The 19,912-nt window shown below is 38.0% G+C and overlaps 1 protein-coding gene across 1 annotated transcript in view; it reads right to left on the bottom strand.

Annotated features, from left to right (window-relative positions):
* The window catches only part of LOC127866491 (calcium-activated potassium channel slowpoke-like), an 87,320-nt gene that overhangs the window by 58,413 nt on the left and 8,995 nt on the right, over positions 1-19,912 (bottom strand). Inside the window, exons 3-6 of the mRNA XM_052407038.1 lie at positions 19,769-19,865; positions 14,400-14,511; positions 11,656-11,807; positions 1,900-2,070 (exon numbers count right to left, since the gene is read on the bottom strand). Coding sequence (XP_052262998.1) covers positions 1,900-2,070; positions 11,656-11,807; positions 14,400-14,511; positions 19,769-19,865 — 532 coding nt within the window. The remainder of the gene's footprint in view (positions 1-1,899; positions 2,071-11,655; positions 11,808-14,399; positions 14,512-19,768; positions 19,866-19,912) is intronic.

Below are 19,912 nucleotides of genomic sequence, written 5' to 3' on the forward strand. Positions count from 1 at the left end.
AATCAATTTGTATCTAGTCTTTTTACCCACAATACAGTTTTTCAAGGAGTTCCTAACTTATAAAGGTATATTAAATGAACCTAATACACATTTTAAAAAAATTCATGGAGCTGGATCTTTTTCCTATTTGAAGAATTAATGTTACTTGTATATCCATATGTGCCTTTATTATGAATGGGCAATAATTGACCCAAATAAATAATGAATAAATTAACTGATTTTCCATCTGGGAACTTGCTAATACCATGATATTATTGCTCCGATATAATAACAGCAACATTGTTACTGTACAGCAATATCCAATATCAAAGATCCTCCATTCTTTTTAAGACCCAGTAGCCAGAGTTGAGATCCAACAGGTTTCTAATGTCTCACTCAATCTGCGCTACTTGCAGTCAGGAAATTGGAATTGGAAACATGATTACTTACTGCCAACAATGGAGGGATGGAACAATCCACATAAAGACAATGTTCTCAAGTTATGGAGCATTATTGAGGCTTTTGAAAATGAATATTGGAAAGATTCCTACTTAACATTGAAAAACGGATGGGCTTCCCAGCCTGATTTGATCTATAAAAATTGATCTAAAAGCAAGAAATGATGTGAATGTTATTAGATATTGAGATGAAAGATAGAAGCTCCCATATCATGGTTATGAGAAAAAGTAACAAGAGCACCGCATAACTGGTGCCAACGCTCGGCTGCAGGTTCAGTTTTGAATAAATGAAAGCTTGTAAGATTATTTTCCCTTTTTTAGGTCACAGTGACCTTGACCTTTAACCTAGTGACCCCAAAATGTGTTTTGCATGTAGAACTCATCAAGGTGCATCTACATATGAAGTTTCAAAGTTGTAGGTGGAAGCACCTTGATTTTAGAGCCAATATAAAGGTTTTAGCGCGATGCCGGCTGACGACGGACGACGAGCTGGCTATGACAATACCTCAGGTTTTCTCCGAAAACAGTGAGCTAAAAATGATAGCATTAAAAAATGTATATATTAGTAATACTATACATTGTAAAAATGTGTCTGCACTTGTAACAGCCATTTATTAAATTAATTCCATGAACAATGAAATCCCTGAATACACATATGTGTTATGTATGAAAGTATGAAACATAAAGAAATTCACAAACAAATAAGCAGTGTTTGATAATTTAAACAAAAAAATGACGGTATTTTCCTTGCAGCAGATATTTGACAGCCAAAATAATTGATTAGATTCTTCTTAAATTTAGCTGCCATTACCACTTAGAAGTACTTCTCATAAAACTCAAGATACAAAGGCTGAGCTGTGACCACATGAATTTTGTTTGCCTCTGCAAATCGTTGTAAAGCATCGTATCTGTTTTTGAGTGCGCTCAGTTCCATGCGAACAATGTCGTTTTCACGCTGAAGACGTTCAACCTCATTCCGCAAAACATCTTTTTCCGTTTCTAGCACCTCCTTTTGAGAGATTCTCTTTTCTCGACAGTTTGCAGCATACCCCCTGTTTTTCAACGTCCTCCGCCACTGCTTAAATCTCTTCAAAACCGGTTTGTAAACTGTACCAGCACTTTACACAAACTGAATTGATGTCTGCCTCTATTGTCTCAAAAAAACTGGGTAGTGTGCAGTGCATATTGTAATACCACATAAAAATGGCATAACAAGACTATTTGAGACTTGTAATTGGAAAACTGGGCTAAAATGAATGTTCGATAAAAAAACACAAGCGATAGCACTGATGAAATCTGAGACTTATAATATCTTCAAAAACTAAATCTGTTTACCCATAAAATTATTGTGTGCACCAAAGTGTATGCGAGAGGTAACTAGCACCAATATGAACTTATTTTCACCTATTTAATTGAATTTAACAAGTTTTAATAATGAGATAATATTACAAACAGTACTTACAATGCTGGTACATATGTAGATAGACATGAACAGACGGCCAATCAAAGTACGGGCATAGATGTCTCCATAGCCGACGGTTGACATAGTAACAACAAGGAAGTACAAGCATTCCCAGTACGTGAGAATTTGGGGATTCTCAAAGTTGTTGAAGAAATCACCAGAGTTCTCCACCTGCAAAAGTGTCATATAAATAAAGAGTTGACCGTGGAACAGTCATATCTGCAAACTATTTCTATTTATATCATATACTAAACTTTCACAGTCAGTCCAATCTAAACATGTAAAACTGTTAAAATAAATTTGATGGCTGCTTAAATTTTTATTTTCCTATACACAGAATTTATTCTCAACCATCAAATATTATTCAAGTCAGTCACTCTGAAATACTTTTAATATGAATGTGCCTAATTAGTATTCTCCCAGAATTGCTTGTTAAGTCAGCACATGCTTTTCCCTGATGACACTCCCTGCATTTATGGAATTTGTTTTTAAAGGAAGTCTCTTCTCAACAAAAATCCAGTCTCAGAAGCAAGTGTCCTCCCTCATTAGCCTGTGCAGGAGTGCACAGGCTTATCAGGGACAATACTGTAAACACATGCATTCAGTACGGATTTCCCACAAGCCTGTTAATGCACTTGAATTAATGAGCATTTTACGGTGGAATAGAGGTGACATTCACTCCTCTTTTTTAAAATTGCACTCCTCTTTTTACTATCTCGTGGCCACGAGTTAGCTAAGTCGGGATCTCGAGATGCATAAAAGTGACATTCACTCATTTAAAAAAAAATTGCACTCCTCTTTTTACTATCTCATGGCCACGAGTAAGCTAAGTCGGCATCTCGAGATAGCTATGTCGTGGCCACATGATAGAAAAAAGAGGAGTGCAAAACTAAATAAAGAGGCGTGCAATTAAAAAAAGAGCGGTGCAGTAAATAAAGGAAGGGTGCATTAAACAAAAGAGGAGAGAATTTCCAGATCTCGAGATCCCGACTTAGCTAACTCGTGGCTACGAGTTAGTGAGCCAATCAAATACTACCTTTTTCCTTCAAATTAATCAGCCGATGAAAACGTCTCAAAAGCAAGGCTCTAATATATCATAACATACTAATATTAGTACTACTATTACTACTACTACTACTGCTGCTGTTGTTGTTGCTGCAGCTACTACTTACTACTACTACTACTTCTACTACTACTACTAAGCTACTACTACTACTACTACTACTACTACTACAACTACTACTACTACTACTGCTACTACTACTACTACCACTACTAACTTCTATCGCTACTGCTGTTACTGCTCCTCCTCCACCTCCCCCTACTACTACTGCTACTACTGCTGTTGCTAGTAATAGCAGTAGTAGTAGTAGTAGTAGTAGTAGTAGTAGTAGTAGTAGTAGTAGTAGTAGTAGTAGTAGTAGTAGTAGTAGTAGTAGTAGTAGCAGTAGTAGTAGTAGAAGTAGTCATCGTCGTAGTAGTAGTTGTAGTCCTCGTCGTCCTCGTCGTCCGTCGGTCATCGTCCCATCGTCAGTCGGTCGGTCGTCCGTCCCCCGGTCGTGGTCCATCGGTCATCCCTCGTCCATACATCGGCCGTCCGTTGGTTGTCCATCAGTCATCCCTAGTCCAAACATTGGTCGTCTGTTGGTCGTCCCTCGGTCGTCCCTTGTCCAAACATCGGTCGTCCATCAGTCGTACCGTCCGTCGTTGTCCATTGTTAGGTCGTCGGTCGTCCGTGGTCGTCGAAGTGGTAGTAGTTGTAGTAGTAGTAGTAAAAGAAGTAGTAGTAGTAGTAGTAGTAGTAGTAGTAGTAGTAGTAGTAGTAGTAGTAGTAGTAGTAGTAGTAGTAGTAGTAGTAGTAGTAGTAGTAGTAGTAGTAGTAGTAGTAGTAGTAGTAGTAGTAGTAGTAGTAGTAGAAGAAGTAGTAGTAGTAGTAGTCGTAGTAGTAGTAGTAGTAGTAGTAGTAGTAGTAGTAGTAGTAGTAGTAGTAGTAGTAGTAGTAGTAGTAGTAGCAGTAGTAGTAGTAGTAGTAGTAGTAGAAGTAGTAGTAGTAGTAGTAGTACCAGCAGCAACAACAACAACAGCAGCAATAGTAGTAGTAGTAATAGTAGTCCTATTAGTAGTATGTTATGTTATATCAGAGCCTTGCCTGCTTTGACCAGCTATATGCGTACAAAATATTTACACATGTTAAGCAAAATTTTATTGGCTGACTAACTCGGATATCTCGAGATAGCGAACATTCTCTCCTCTTTTGTTTAATGCACTCTGCCTTTATTTACTGCACCGCTCTTTTTTTAATTGCATTCCGCTCTTATTTAGTTTTGCACTCCTCTTTTTTCTATCTCGTGGCCACGACATAGCTAACTCATGGCCACGAGATAGAAACAAGAGGGCCTGAAAGGCCCAAAGTCGCTCACCTGAGATAACAAGATATTATTGGGACAAATCTTCTTACCAAGTTTCACGAAGATCAGAAGATAAATGTGATAGTTTTCAAACAAACATAATTATTTTTGAACTCATCCAAGATATCATTGAGACCAATCTTCTGACCAAATGTAATGAAGATTGGACAATAAATGTGGCCTCTAGAGTGTTAACAAGGTTTTACTATAGCCTTATATAGCCATATAAGGAAAATTGCCCTGCCCCTTGGCGGCCATGTTTTTCAAGCAAAGGTTACCATTTTTTAACTCATCAAAGATATCAGTGGGACAAATCTTCTGAGCAAGTTTCATGAAGATTGGAAAATAAATGTGGCCTCAAGAGTGTTAACAAGGTTTTATTATAGCCATATAAGGAAAAATGCCCCGCCCCCTGGCGGCCATGTTTTTCAACCAACCGGCATCATTTTCAAACTCGTCCAAGATATTATTGGGATGAATCTTCTGACCAAGTTTAATGAAGATCAGACAATAAATGTGGCTTCTAGAGTGTTAACAAGATTTTACAATAGCCATATATAGCCATATAAGGAAAAATGCCCCGCCCCTTGGAAGCCATGTTTTTCAAGCAAACTGTAATTTTTTTTCATAATCATCCAAGATATTATTGAAACCAATCTTCTGACCAAATTTCATGAAGATTGGACAATCTTAGCTCAGGTGAGTTAAAAAGAGGAGAGCAATTTAAACAAAAAACCGTCGGAGACGGGTGATGCTCCCCAAAGTTTTTTTTGGTCATAATATTGCACTATATATTCAGATAAAAGGAAACGTCTTGAGGGCACAGTAATTGGGGGGGGACAAGAATTTTTCTATAGAAAATTTCAAAGGGCCATAACTCTGTGAAAAATCACCTGACCAGAACCTGCTGATAATATGCACATCTCCTCTTGGTAGTGAAGCTTCCCATAAAGTTTCATATATTTCCAGTCATTAGTTGCTGAAAAATAGTCCCGGACAAGAATTGCACTATATGTACAGTTTATGGAAAATTTCAAAGGGCCATAACTCTGTGAAAAATCATCCGACCAAAACCCGCTGATAATATGCACATCTCCTCTTGGTAGTGAAGCTTCCCATAAAGTTTATTGAATTCCGGTCATTAGTTGCTGAGAAATAGCCCAGACAAGAATTGCACTATATGTACAGTTAATGGAAGATTTCAAATGGCCATAACTCTGTGAAAAATCATCCAACCAGAACCTGCTGATATATGCACATCTCCTCTTGGTAGTGAAGCTTCCCATAAAGTTTCATTGAATTCCAGTTATTAGTTGCTGAGAAATAGCCCGGACAAAAATTTCACTATATGTACAGTAATGGAAAATTTCAAAGGGCCATAACTCTGTGAAAAATCATCCAACCAGAACCCACTGATAATATGCACATCTCCTCTTGGTAGTGAAGCTTCCCATAAAGTTTCATTGAACTCCGGTCATTAGTTGCTGAGAAATAGCCTGGACAAAAATTTTGCACTGACGCACGGACACACGGACGAAGCGGCGACTATATGCTCCCCCCAAAATTTTTTGGGGGGGGAAGCATAAAAAAGATAAGTGAATGTCAAATCTATGCCACCGTAGCATTTAGATGAACAATTCAAATCCAAATCTGCGAAGTGTACAACAACAGAGAAACAGGACACTATGTTGGTGAAAGGCTGCCAATCTTTTGGATCCTTTTTCCTTTTAGACAAACAAATGTAAAAGCAAAACTCAAAATGCTTCTGCAACTCTACAAAATTTATAATAAAGAGTAAAATGATTTAATTTCTACATTTTCCTATGAAAATCTATGACTTTATCATTGTTTAAACGCCAAATTGTAATTGCATGCCAATATCATTAAATACAATCGAAAGCAAAGAAATCTAGTCATGAGAAAGAAAAACGCACTTCCTCATAAAGTGATGTAAAAATTAGAAATGAATGACAAAAACAAATTACACTGTTTTATTTCTCTGGAGGGGTGATCCAGCATTGCTATAGGACAAATATGAAGCCTTGCAGATTGGAAAACTAACACATGTATGGAAAGAAAATTGTTTGGTTAACTAAAAGCAATTCAAACAAATACTTGAAATCTATTGTATAAGTATACATTGTCGGATCACAATTATAGCCCAATATTTTGCGACCATGGAGAACAAAATAACAAATTTGTTAGGTGTCAAACAAATTAGCCATGTTTTCAAACAGCTCATTAACTCTTTTACATTTATTCTGTTTAACTAAAATAACACTTATTATAAAAAATTCCTATCATAAAAAACATAAAGCAAAACTGTAAAGCATATTTTATCCTCTTTTCATAATCCTTTGACGATGACAATGTCATGTTACACGACACCGGGCATGAAATGTCTGCTGAGCTCACATCAAATGGACCTCATATGAATTGTAAATGCTTTCATTGTTTTGCTTAAGTAAACAGATAACAATAGTAAATAATACAACAGCTAGACACCACTGCTTTCAAAGAAGTTGTTATAAAACATAAAACAGAACATTGCAGATCTATCTCTTTGTTTAAATTCCATTAGGCTGAAGTTTAATTTGTTTTTAATGCCTAGAAACCAATGGCTACAAATATCCATAATGTAGCTCTATTGTTTTCAACTGAGCTGTTGCTAATGCAGTTCATGAAGGCAAACAATGATCCTATGCCTTACAGAGTGAAAAATGCAGCAAATGATAACTTATAACTAGAAATGGCGTGGCTGGGCTGACGCATATCCCCACGCCGCATGTTTGATCCAGGGGCGCCCCAGGGTTGGTAATGGGGCCATGCATAGTTGAGATTGACCGCATTGTCATAAGAGAAGTTCAGTATCAATTAGAAGTGAATTGGTGTAGAAATGAAGAAATTATAGTAAAAGGCAATTTTAGGTGGACGTGGCCTATGTGGGCGGGGCGCCCCAGGGTTGGTAATGGAGCCATGCATAGTTGAGATTGACTGTTTTGTATTAAGAGAGGATTAGTATCAATTTGAAGTGAATCGGTGTATAAATAAGGAAATTATAGTAAAAGGCAATTTTGGGTGGGCGTAGCCTATGTGGGCAGGGCGCCCCAGGGTTGATAATGGGGCCATGCATAGTTGAGATAAACCGTATTGTCATAACAGAGGTTCAGTATCAATTTGAAGTGAAGCGGTGTAGAAATGAAGAAGTTATAGTAAAAGGCAATTTTGGGTGGGCGTGGCCTATGTGGGTGGGGCGCCTCAGGGTTGGTAATGGGGCCATGCATAGCTGAGATTGACTATATTGTCATAAGAGAGGTTCATGAGTATCAATTTGAAGTGAATCGGTGTAGAAATGAAGAAATAATAGTAAAAGGCAATTTTGGGTGGGCGTGGCCTTTGTGGGCGGGGCGCCACAGGGTTGGTAATGGGGCTATGCATAGTTGAGATTGACCGTATTGTCATAAGAGAGGTTCATTATCAATTTGAAGACAATCGGTGAAGAAATAAAGAAATTATAGTAAAATAACCTTAAAAAATGAGAAAAATCTCTGACCCTGCCCCACCCCAACCCCTATAACTTTTAACCCAGGGGTCAGATCAAAATTCCAAATAGTGCAGGGTCACTCATATGCTCATAGCTACCATGTGTGTAAGTTTCAAGGTTCTAGTGCTAATAGTGTAGGAGGAGATAGTGGCCAGGACGGATGGACAGACGGACGGATGGCAGAGATAACCACAATATCCCCACGCTTTTCAAAAAGCGTGGGGATAATGACAATTTTGGGTGGGCGTAGCCTATTATGGGCGGGGCGCCCCAGGGTTGGTAATGGGGCCATACATAGTTGAGATTGACCGTATTGTCATAAGAGATGTTCAGTATCAATATGAAGCAAATCGGTGTAGAAATGAAGAAATTATAGTAAAAGGCAATTTTGGGTGGGCGTGGCCTATGTGGCCGGGGCGCCCCATGGTTGGTAATGGGGCCATGCATAGTTGAGATTGACTGTATTGTCATGAAAGAGGTTCAGTATCAATTTGAAGTGAATCGGTGTAGAAATGAAGAAATTATAGTAAAAGGCAATTTTTGGTGGGTGTGGCCTATGTGGGCGGGGCACCCCAGGGTTGGTAATGGGGCCATGCATAGTTGAGATTAACCGTATTGTCATAACAGAGGTTCAGTATCAATTTGAAGTGAAGCGGTGTAGAAATGAAGAAGTTATAGTAAAAGGCAATTTTGGGTGGGCGTGGCCTATGTATGCATGGCCTATGTGGGCGGGGCGCCCCACGGTTGGTAATGCGGCCATGCATAGCTGAGATTGACCGTATTGTCATAAGAGAGGTTCAGTATCAATTTGAAGTGAATTGGTGTAAAAATGAAGAAATAATAGTAAAAGGCAATTTTGGGTGGGCCTGGCCTATGTGGGAGTGGCCTATGTTGGCAGGGTGCCCTAGGGTTGGTAATGGGGCCATGCATAGCTGAGATTGACCGTATTGTCATAAGAGAGGTTCAGTATCTATTTGAAGTGAATCGGTGTAGAAATGAAGAAATTATAGTAAAAGGCATTTTTGGGTGGGCGTGGCCTATGTTGCCGGGGCGCCCCAGGGTTGGCAATGGGGACATGCATAGTTGAGATTGACCGTATTGTCATAAGAGAGGCTCAGTATCAATTTGAAGTAAATCGGTGCAGAAATGAAGAAGTTAATGTAAAATAACATAAAAAAAGGAGTGAAAATCTCTGACCCTGCCCCGCCCCAACCCCCATAACTTTTGACCCAGAGGTCAGATCAAAATTCCATCACTGTCACCGTCGCACATATGCTCAAAGCTACCATGTAAGTAAGTTTCAAGGTTCTAGTGCTAATAGTGTAGGAGGAGCAGGTGGCCAGGACAGACGGACTGACAAACGCACATCACCACAATATCCCCACTTTTTCTCTGAAAAACGTGGGGGCAATAACGGCATGAGTTACAAGAAGATAAAGGCAACAAATAATGGAAGACAATGATGGTTTCCTTACCAGATCGAAATAATCAAATACCTTGCTTAGTGGAAATAGGAAGCAAATTATCACTGACCATTATTGTATAGCTTTACCAATTTCAGAATAGTGGCCATGATAACATACACTGACTGTATGCCTTATCAATGTAGAAATACTAATGTGATAACTTACACTGACATAATTCCACAACAAAAAGGAAAATGGCAACAAACAACAACTGACATTGACTGTGTTACATCAAGTGGACAAAGCAGTAAATAATAACAGACATTGACTGTGTGCCACACCAGGTGGACAAAAGAGTAAATAATAACTGACACTGACTGTGTGTCATACCAGGTGGACAAAGCAGTAAATGGTAACTGACAATGATTGTGTGCCATACCAGGTGGACAAAAGAGTAAATGGTAACTGACAATCATTGTTTGCCACACCAGGTGGACAAAGCAGTAAATGGTAACTGACATGACTGTGTGCCACACCAGGTGGACAAAAGAGTAAATGTTAACTGACAATCACTGTGTGCCACACCAGGTTGACAAAGCAGTTAATGGTTACTGACATGACTGTGTGCCACACCAGGTGGACAAAAGAGTAAATGGTAACTGACAATGATTGTGTGCGACACCAGGTGGACAAAGCAGTAAATAATAACTGAAAATGACTGTGTGCCACACCAGGTGGACAAAAGAGTAAACGGTAACTGACAATGATTGTGTGCCACACCAGGTGGACAAAAGAGTAAATGGTAACTGACAATGATTGTGTGCCACACCAGGTGGACAAAAGAGTAAATGGTAACTGACAATGATTGTGTGCCACACCAGGTGGACAAAGCAGTAAATAATAACTGACAATGAATGTGTGCCATACCAGGTGGACAAAGCAATAAATGGTAACTGACAATGATTGTGTGCCTTACCAGGAAGACAAAAGAGTAAATGGTAATTGACAATTATTGTGTGTCATACCAGGTGGACAAAAGAGTAAATGGTAACTGACAATGATTGTGTGCCATACCAGGAGGACAAAAGAGTAAATGGTAACTGACAATGATTGTGTGCCACACCAGGTGGACAAAAGAGTAAATGTTAACTGACAATCACTGTGTGCCACACCAGGTTGACAAAGCAGTTAATGGTTACTGACAATGATTGTGTGCCATACCAGGTGGACAAAAGTGTAAATGGTAACTGACAATCACTGTGTGCCACACCAGGTGGACAAAGCAGTAAATGGTAACTGACAATGACCGTGTGCCACATTTGGTGGACAAAGCAGTAAATGGTAACTGACAATGATTGTGTGCCACACTAGGTTGACAAAGCAGTAAATAATTACTGACAATGACTGTGTGCCACACCAGGTGGACAAAGCAGTAAATAAAAACTGACAATGACTGTGTTCCACACCAGGTGGACAAAGCAGTAAATAATAACTGACAATCACTGTGTGCCACACCAGGTGGAAAAAGCAGTAAATAATAACTGACAATGACTGTGTTCCACACCAGGTGGACAAAGCAGTAAATGGTAACTTACAATGACTGTGTGCCACACCAGGTGGACAAAGCAGTGAATAATAACTGACAATGACTGTGTGCCACCCCAGGTGGACAAAGCAGTAAATAGTAACTGACAATTACTGTATGCCACACCAGCTTGACAAAGCAGAAAATAATAACTGACAATGACTGCATGTCTTATCATTAGGAAAAAGATACTGCGTTCAATAAACGCTGATGCCTATGTTGAAAGCCTTGTCAGTACTGATTGTTTGGCCTACTTGAATAAGTCTTAGAACTAGAAAATCACCATGTTAGACTTAAAAACACACACTACATGATGATTGGAAATGACTGTGTACCTTACAATTACCGTATAGGTGGTATACCAAGAGGAGACAGAAAGCAAACAATGACAATGACAGTATGCCATCACAAGGAGAGTCAGACACATAATGATAACTGACAATGACTTTATCTAGTGTAGATAGTTAGTAAACAATTACTGACAATGACTGTTTCTCATACCAAACAGATAATGGTAGCAAATGTTGACCGACAATGATTGTATACCTTACTTAACCCTTTCAGTGCTGGAACCAAATTTTGTAGGCCTTTGCAAACAGTTTGGATCCAGATGTGATGCCACAGAACGTGGCATCTCATCTGGATCCAAACTGTTTGCTATTTTGATAGTATTTTTTGAAAAAAAATCAAAGAAAATGCTTATTTTAGAAATTCAGCAGACAACATTTTAGCAGATGACAAATATCCCAGCATGCAAAGGGTGAAAGAAGAAAGGCAGCAAATGCTGACTGACTATCCCCATGTAAGCCTTACCAAGTGTAGAAAGCCTCCAGCAGACAGCCAGAGACTGAGGAAGGTTGACACAAGGTGGGACAGACGTATCACAGTGTTGGAGTTGAGGATGTTCAAATATGTGAGGATGTCTGGGATTGACATCAACCGACATGCTCTCAAGAACCGAAACCCTGAAATAGAATGCAATTCTTTAACATTATGGGGAGATTTGGCTTAATGTATGTGTGTAAAGTGTCGTCAGTCCACTAAGCCTAATCAGAGACCACACTTTCTGCCTACACTGGAGTTTTGTGAAGAAGAGACCTCCTTCAAATGAAAAATTCCGTAAATAATTAGTAAAATAGTTTGTTGCACTTCATTTTCACAGCTATTCAAAATCTCACTCTGCCTTCCTCTCTTGCGCATCAATTATTGAGGCAACATCTTGGACTTGACCTTATGAAAATGCATTTGTAATTGACTGTAACAACCACAAATTATACAGAAAATATCATGTTCGTACACGCCAATAATACGGCAAAAAATATCAACTGGCAACAGATGTCATTTGTGTTATAAACAATATCTTACAAATATTTTTCCTAATGTGTGAAGCAGAAAATAAGCTGAATGGTGCAACTAGTGGTGCAAACTAAAATAAATGTTTAAGCATTCATAGCTCAATTATCATATGATAAATTTACACATTAAAAAATGACATAGTAACAAAAATGACATATACAGTGTATATATATTACATTGGTTCATATCTGTCCTTAAAATTGGGGTAAAATTGGGGTAAATATTAAAAATCAGCTAACTATTTTCTGACAATCTGTTTTTATCTGTTTTTATCGACTTAAAACCTTAAATTTAAGTTATATAACAACTAATGGTTCATGTGGGTTAATTTAAGTTGCTTAATTTACATTTACACTAATGATTTTGGTTGGTTATGTTTTATAATTTAATGTAATGGTAAAGGATGGTTATGTTGCATAATGTTCATGGCCTATACCACTCACGGGCAATGTTGGTTTTATTGCATACAAAGGGATACAGGTGGGTTATACAGAACACCTACCAAGCTATACAGCTGGATTATACTGCACAGCTTCCAAGTTATACAGGTGGGTTACATGTATGCTGCACACCTACCAAGGTATACATGTGGATTATGCTGCACACTTACCTTGATAAACAGGTGGGTTATGTTGCACATTGACCAACTATACATGTTGGTTATGCTGTACTCGGACCAAGGTATACAAGTGGGTTATTCTGGACATTTACCAAGCTATACATGTGGGTTATGCTGCACATTTACCAAGCTATACAGGTGGGCTATGCTGCACATTTACCAAGCTTTACATGTCGGTTATGCTGCACATTTACCAAGCTATGCAAGTGCATTATGCTGCAAACCTACCAAAGTATACAAGTAGGTTATGCTGCAAATTTATTAAGCTTTACATTTGGGTTATGCTGCACATTTACCAAGCTTTACAGGTGGGTTATGCTGCAAATTTACCAAGCCATACAGGTTGGTTATACTGCACACATACCAAGCCATACAGGTGGGTTATGCTGCAAACCTACCAATGTATAAAAGTGGCTTATGCTGCATATTTACCAAGCTTTACCAGTGGATTATGCTGCACATTTACCAAGCTATGCAGATGGATTATGCTGCAAACCTACCAATGTATACAAGAGGGTTATGCTGCACATTTACCAAGCTTTACCGGAGGGTTATGCTGCACACATACCAAGTCATACAGGTGGGTTATGCTGCACACATACCAAGCCATACAGGTGGGTTATGCTGCACACATACCAAGCCATACAGGTGGGTTATGCTGCACACATACCAAGCCATACAGGTGGGTTATGCTGCAAACATAACAAGCCATACAGGTGGCTTATGCTGCATATTTACCAAGCTTTACCAGTGGTTTATGCTGCACATTTACCAAGCTATGCAGATGGATTATGCTGCAAACCTACCAATGTATACAAGAGGGTTATGCTGCACATTTACCAAGCTTTACCCGAGGGTTATGATGCACATTTACCAAGCTATGCACGTGGATTATGCTGCAAAACTACCAATGTATACAAGTTGGTTATGCTGAACATTTACCAAGCTTTACAAGGGGCTGTGCTGCATATTTACCAAGCTTTACAGGTGGGTTATGCTGCACATTTACCAAGCCATACAGGTGGGTTATGCTGCACATTTACCATACTGGTGGTTTATGCTGCATAATTACCAAGCCATACAGGTGGTTTATGCTGCATAATTACCGAGCTTTACAGATGGGTTACGATGCACATTTACCAAGACATACAGGTGGGTTATGCTGCATATTTACCAATCTATACGGGTGGGTAATGCTGCATAATTACAAAGCTTTACAGGTGGGTTATGCTGCACATTTACCAAGCCATACAGGTGGGTTATGCTGCACACATACCAAGCCATACAGGTGGGTTATGCTGCAAACATACCAAGCCATACAGGTGGGTTATGCTGCACACATACCAAGCCATACAGGTGGGTTATGCTGCACACATACCAAGCCATACAGGTGGGTTATGCTGCACACATACCAAGCCATACAGGTGGGTTATGCTGCAAACATACCAAGCCATACAGGTGGGTTTTGCTGCACACATACCAAGCCATACAGGTGGGTTATGCTGCACACATACCAAGCCATACAGGTGGGTTATGCAGCATGCCTATCACGCTTTAAAGGTGGGTTATTCTGCTTACTTACCAAGCCATTGATGGTCCAGGTATATGGCTACAAATGAGGGAGGAATGGTAAAATAGTCCACCAATGAGAAGATGTCCACCCAAAACCAAAGCTTGTCATTGGCGGCAACAAACTGAAGCAGAAGAAATGATCAGAAGAGTATTTATTTAATTTCAGACAGAACAATAATGTTACTTCAGAAAGAAAGATTACAACTTTTTTGACACATGACAACAACAAATGATCAAATTACAAGTGTGTGATTTTTACTGACACAGGAAAGTAACCAGTATAGTTGTTTAAGTGTTAAGTGTTAATACAAATGCAAGACATCAACACTGATCATCTGTCAGAGGCCCAGAGATATGAGGGCTAAATTGGAGAAAATATCTGATATTAAATAATTTGAGGGCTTCGTTCAAGTCAAACTATGGCAACTTTTTTAATTACTTGATTACAGCAATGCCAATCAAAATTATTCCTCTTAATTGCCTCCATTACCTATATATATGAAAATTAAAATGTGACCTTAAGCCATGTAAACATGTGATGGCAAATTAGTAATGACATGATCACAGCACATTTATTTAGTGTTTGTGAGTATAAATTCACATAAAAACAGAAGTAATCAATGCAAGGACTACATAAATATTAAATAATGCCCTTCCACTGTTTTGGACCATCACATTAACACTTTGGAAGAAAAAAGTTCCTTCAAGACTTTTTTCTGTCCATCTGTCAAGTATAGTTTGGAGAAAATACAACTGACAGAAGCTTTTATCCAGCTATCAGCTTCTGAAATTGTTCACACCTTTGTAACTACATCAGTCTAAAGAATAAACTATTGGATGAGCAACAACTGAAATAGTCACTGCTATCATCTGCAAAAGTGATATAATTTTTTAAAAACAGTATGGAAATCAAAATAATGTCAAACACCTTCCATGTATATTTGAGATTCCAAACTTCATAAAAAATTAATAATTCATTTCAAGTAAGGCCATGGTAAATTGTTTTACTATAGAAGGAAACCAATGGTGCAATTTAAACAGTATCAGTTGGGCTTTCTTTCTTGGTAATGTAAATAGGATAACATTCATAATTATTTAACCAGAAAAAATGTGGACATCTTGACTGACATATTTTGCTTTTGCACAATCACTTGCCTGATTAATTTTCTGATAAAATATTGTAAAGTCTTAAATTCTAGGTGTGTTTTCTCATTAAATTAGGTTTTAATGATCATGTTGAATTACTGGAAAGCTTTAAATTAGATTTTATATTCAAATGTATCTGAAGTACAATCATAACTAAACAGTTAAAATATTTCTGACAGGTTTTTATTGGATGCAAGAGCAAAAATCACTTTTCCATTGCTTCACTGATATGGTTACCCACAAATTTATGAGAACAAGGCATAATTGTTCATATTAGCTGTCAGCACAATCCCATCACCATATTTTCCAGAACATGACTCATACTTTTAACTATAACCAGATATCTGCTCGGACTGCATTGACTTGCAGTCATCGCACAAATATTTGAGTTGTGCTCTGAGAAAAGGGGGTTTAATGCATGTGCTTAGAGTGTCATCCCACATTAGCCTGTGCAGTCTGCACAGGCTAATCAGGGATCGTCACACTTTCCGCCAAAACTTGATGTTTGCTAAGAAGACTTTTTTGAAAATAAAATAATCATAACTGCACAGGCTAATCTGGGACGACATGTTGCGCACATGCATCAAACACCTTTTTCTCAGAGCACGGCCCATTTTATCAGATATGACACCATAAGTAGGTGAAGGAGATACCCAGAACATCAATAACATACCTATACAATATATTGGAGATTGGTGGCAATACACACTATGTAGTAATACCTGCAGTACTGTCAGGAGAACTGGTAGCAATATTTTCTCATGAGACAATGCTACAGGCAATATGTCAAATTAGTTACCCATAGACAGCTGTAAGTCCTCATGGCCAGCTGCCAGTTGTTGGAAGAAATATTCACAGAAGGTTACATTCCACTAAATCATGTTGTATTCCTTGTGGTCCATTCAAAAGTAGTGCATATTTCTAATCTGTTTTAAAAGCCATTTAGTGATTGCACAAATGCTTGGTGTTGTTATTGCCTGTATCCTATGTGTGTGCAACATTTTTGTGCATTTGATTGGGGACTACATAGACAGACGAACATTTGTGGTGCGTTTATTGAAGTACTGTTGAAATCTCACTGCCCAAACCCTGTTTTCTAAGGGTGCTTGCATCTTGCATTTTTAGATGGTCGCTTAGCGACCGTCTAAGGTGGTTAGTCTAAATTTCAGGTTGATACGCCTTAGCTACTAGGAGCCCAATACCCGCTTACTACGCGTATCCCCGCGAGAAAGAGATGTTTAATTTATGCAAGAGGTTTGAGTTCTCCAATTATATTCATTCACAAATGGAAACATTATATTAATATCGTGTTAAATGCAATAGTTTGGAACGGCGCTTTTATAGAAAATAATCAATAAACAATGATCCTATTGTACGTGTCGCGTAAGAGATTGTTTATGAATAAATAAAATAGTCCACTTTCTGCAGCGTCTTCATGACGTAGTATTTTTGCTCAGTCCATTCACAATGTGAGGCTATTAATAGATGCGGTTGTCGATAAACAAAGAGTCCACGGGCGATACCAACGCAATAGGTTACGCTCTCACATACACCTCAATGATGTAGTACAGGTCATTCGTAATTTGAGGCTATTAATAGATTCGGTAAAAAATAAATGCTTATTTATAGGATAAAACGTTGAACATAAGTTCAACAATAACTTCAGCAATACGATAGACAAAAACTAAAAATGTTTCATAATCGCTAAAACCGAATATAACAAACAATTTATTATAATAATAATGCGAATGACCTGTTTCTTAACCTCGTTTATGCTACTACAGCGGGTATTTCCCGAAAACGTTCTTTTGTTCTCAACAGATAGCGGTGATCTTTTGTATTTGCGGGTACTAGCAACGCATTAGTAGAAGGTTAGTAGAAGGTTAAGCTTGTTTATATTCACAGTTCTCAATACATAATCAGTTGGATATGAGTTCATCAATTACTTCAGGCATACTTTAGGCAACCTCAAAAATGCTTTATTATCGCTAAAACCGAAAACAACTAAATAAAACAAGAAATATCTTTAAAAAATGTAGTCTGTGTATACGCTGACTTTGAAATAAAGTTTGCAATTTACTTTTCTAAATAAATAAATACAATTAAAACAAAAGTTTAACTATTGTGTTGTGTTTTTCACTTGTAAGTTGCATATTCACCGCATGAAATGTGTGTTAGCATTGTCAAACCACACATTAGTGTGAGTAGATAAAAAATATACTACGGGAGAGCACTTCATATGTGTCCTCATATGCCTTGCTATGAGTATCTTTCTTCACTAAAGAAATATATCATATGTTGATATTTGATTTAAACGCAGTTTTCTTTCGACACTTTTAAATCATACGTCCATAGCACCGTCATGCGAAAATGGGTCTGATGCGTTTCGGCAAGCGTTTGTCAAACCCAACATGTGCATTTTCGCAGTCAGGCCATAGGCGATGCTGTTCGCAATATAATCACTCAATATGTTATGTTTCTCCTCACCAGACTGAGATAGCTGAGTGGGCTATTTATACGATGGGCGCATATGGAATAAGACCCATTTTCGCATGACGAGGGTCATTAAAAATCTCATTGCGAATTGAAAATGCCACATTTTAGAACAATGCTTTTTGATACAAAATTGAATTCAAATTAGCAAACTTGTTTATCATGGCAGCCTATCCAAACATTTATGAATGATTTCCAGACGTGCTGACCAAGAACGTCAAACATTGTGGTATGATAATTCAACAATTTTCTCTTACCGTGACAATGTGCTATTTCGATAATGATTGTTTTCTCATCTTGGAAGCTAAAGCGAAATTCTGCAAGATGGATTTTAACGCGTAATTGTAACAGGGCCACAATTTGTGCCGTTTGAACGTACAGAGAGTAGTTCAGAATTCCTTACACTGAACAGTGCTACATCCTTTGAACTTAGCACATACGCAGTGATGTAGCCAAACTTCAGAGGTTGTATCTCGAATCAGCCTATGAAATATTTGAAAATATTCATGCCTGTCTGTTGGCGTTATGTAAAAGTCACTAAGATGAAAACTGAGTAAAACACTTACGCCCACAAAGCGCATAAGTGCTCTATACCTATGTTTAGGTCAGCGTTGTTGACACCGTGTGAACTGCTCGGGTAACAAGTAAAGCATAAACAGCAATGTATATATACTTTTATTCCTCCACATACAAGATACGAAGATTATTGTATATTTTGAATTTGGATACGGTGTCAAAAATCAAAAGTTTTGTAAAAGGAATTTTCATTATGAATTTATATTCTTGGTGAGATAGTTATTCGATATTCCAAAAATATTCATTCAATATGATGGTGACTGCAAATTGTCTTTATATTCAGTTCTCATTAACATTTTCATCATACTTTCTATGCTTTCAGAACGTCCAAAAAGACATGTTGTTTTTATTTTGTCTAAGTTATCTCTATGAAATAATAAGGATGATAAAAAGTGCACACAAAACTCAACCCGTGCGCTATGACACACACTTTATAAATTTGAATGGCGTGTGTTCATTTCAAACTTGCGATTGATTTTGAAAAATGCATTGCGTGTTAAATTATGCAATAGCCAACATCTTCAGTGCCTTCAGCGCTTTGATATATTATAGAAGAGGACTTCAGCAGGTGATTAGCTCTATAATGGACTGGACTTTTGGCGTGATCAACCTTTGGCATTGACACAAACCTAGTGATCATTATTTGGCAGTAGAATGCACTTCATTAGCAACCAGCAATGATGTATCTGTCTTATGTGAATGTGATACTCATAATAAAGATATCATTTGAAAAAAAGAATTACATAATATTTTTTCAAGTAAATCAATTCAAGCCCTTATCTTCAAAATGTTATGTTTACAAATTTCTATTCAAGCAAAATGTTATGTTTACAAATTTCTATTCAAATGCACCAGATGAAGATATTACTCTTGCAAGTAGTTAATAACAGGGGCAAAATGTTTATTGCTAAGTAGTGGATCATACAACAAATAAACGTAAGAAATATCCTCAAACTCATAGAATATATATATGTAGTATCTCCCTTTTTAGTGGCGAAATAAGCAGCTATGACTTCTAAAACAAACAAACAGACAAACTAAAATACATCTTTAAAATAGCACAGGAATGTCACGTCCCCCACCACCCCCACCTAAACACTATAGTAGACAAACATCTGTTGTTAATCCACACATAAGTGATTAATCCAAACTGACACCGCATACCCGTATGAAGAAGTAGATCATGAAGAAGACATTGAACGCAAGATCTATCTGCTGTGTGGTGCTCTCTGCCCACGGCGTACACGACTCCACCTGCTCACTGAAATACAAACACAAACTAGTGATAGATCCAGAATATAATTGTAG

This window comes from Dreissena polymorpha, chromosome 2, assembly GCF_020536995.1.
Source record: "Dreissena polymorpha isolate Duluth1 chromosome 2, UMN_Dpol_1.0, whole genome shotgun sequence".
In the NCBI taxonomy this organism is placed as follows: Eukaryota; Metazoa; Mollusca; class Bivalvia; order Myida; family Dreissenidae; genus Dreissena; species Dreissena polymorpha.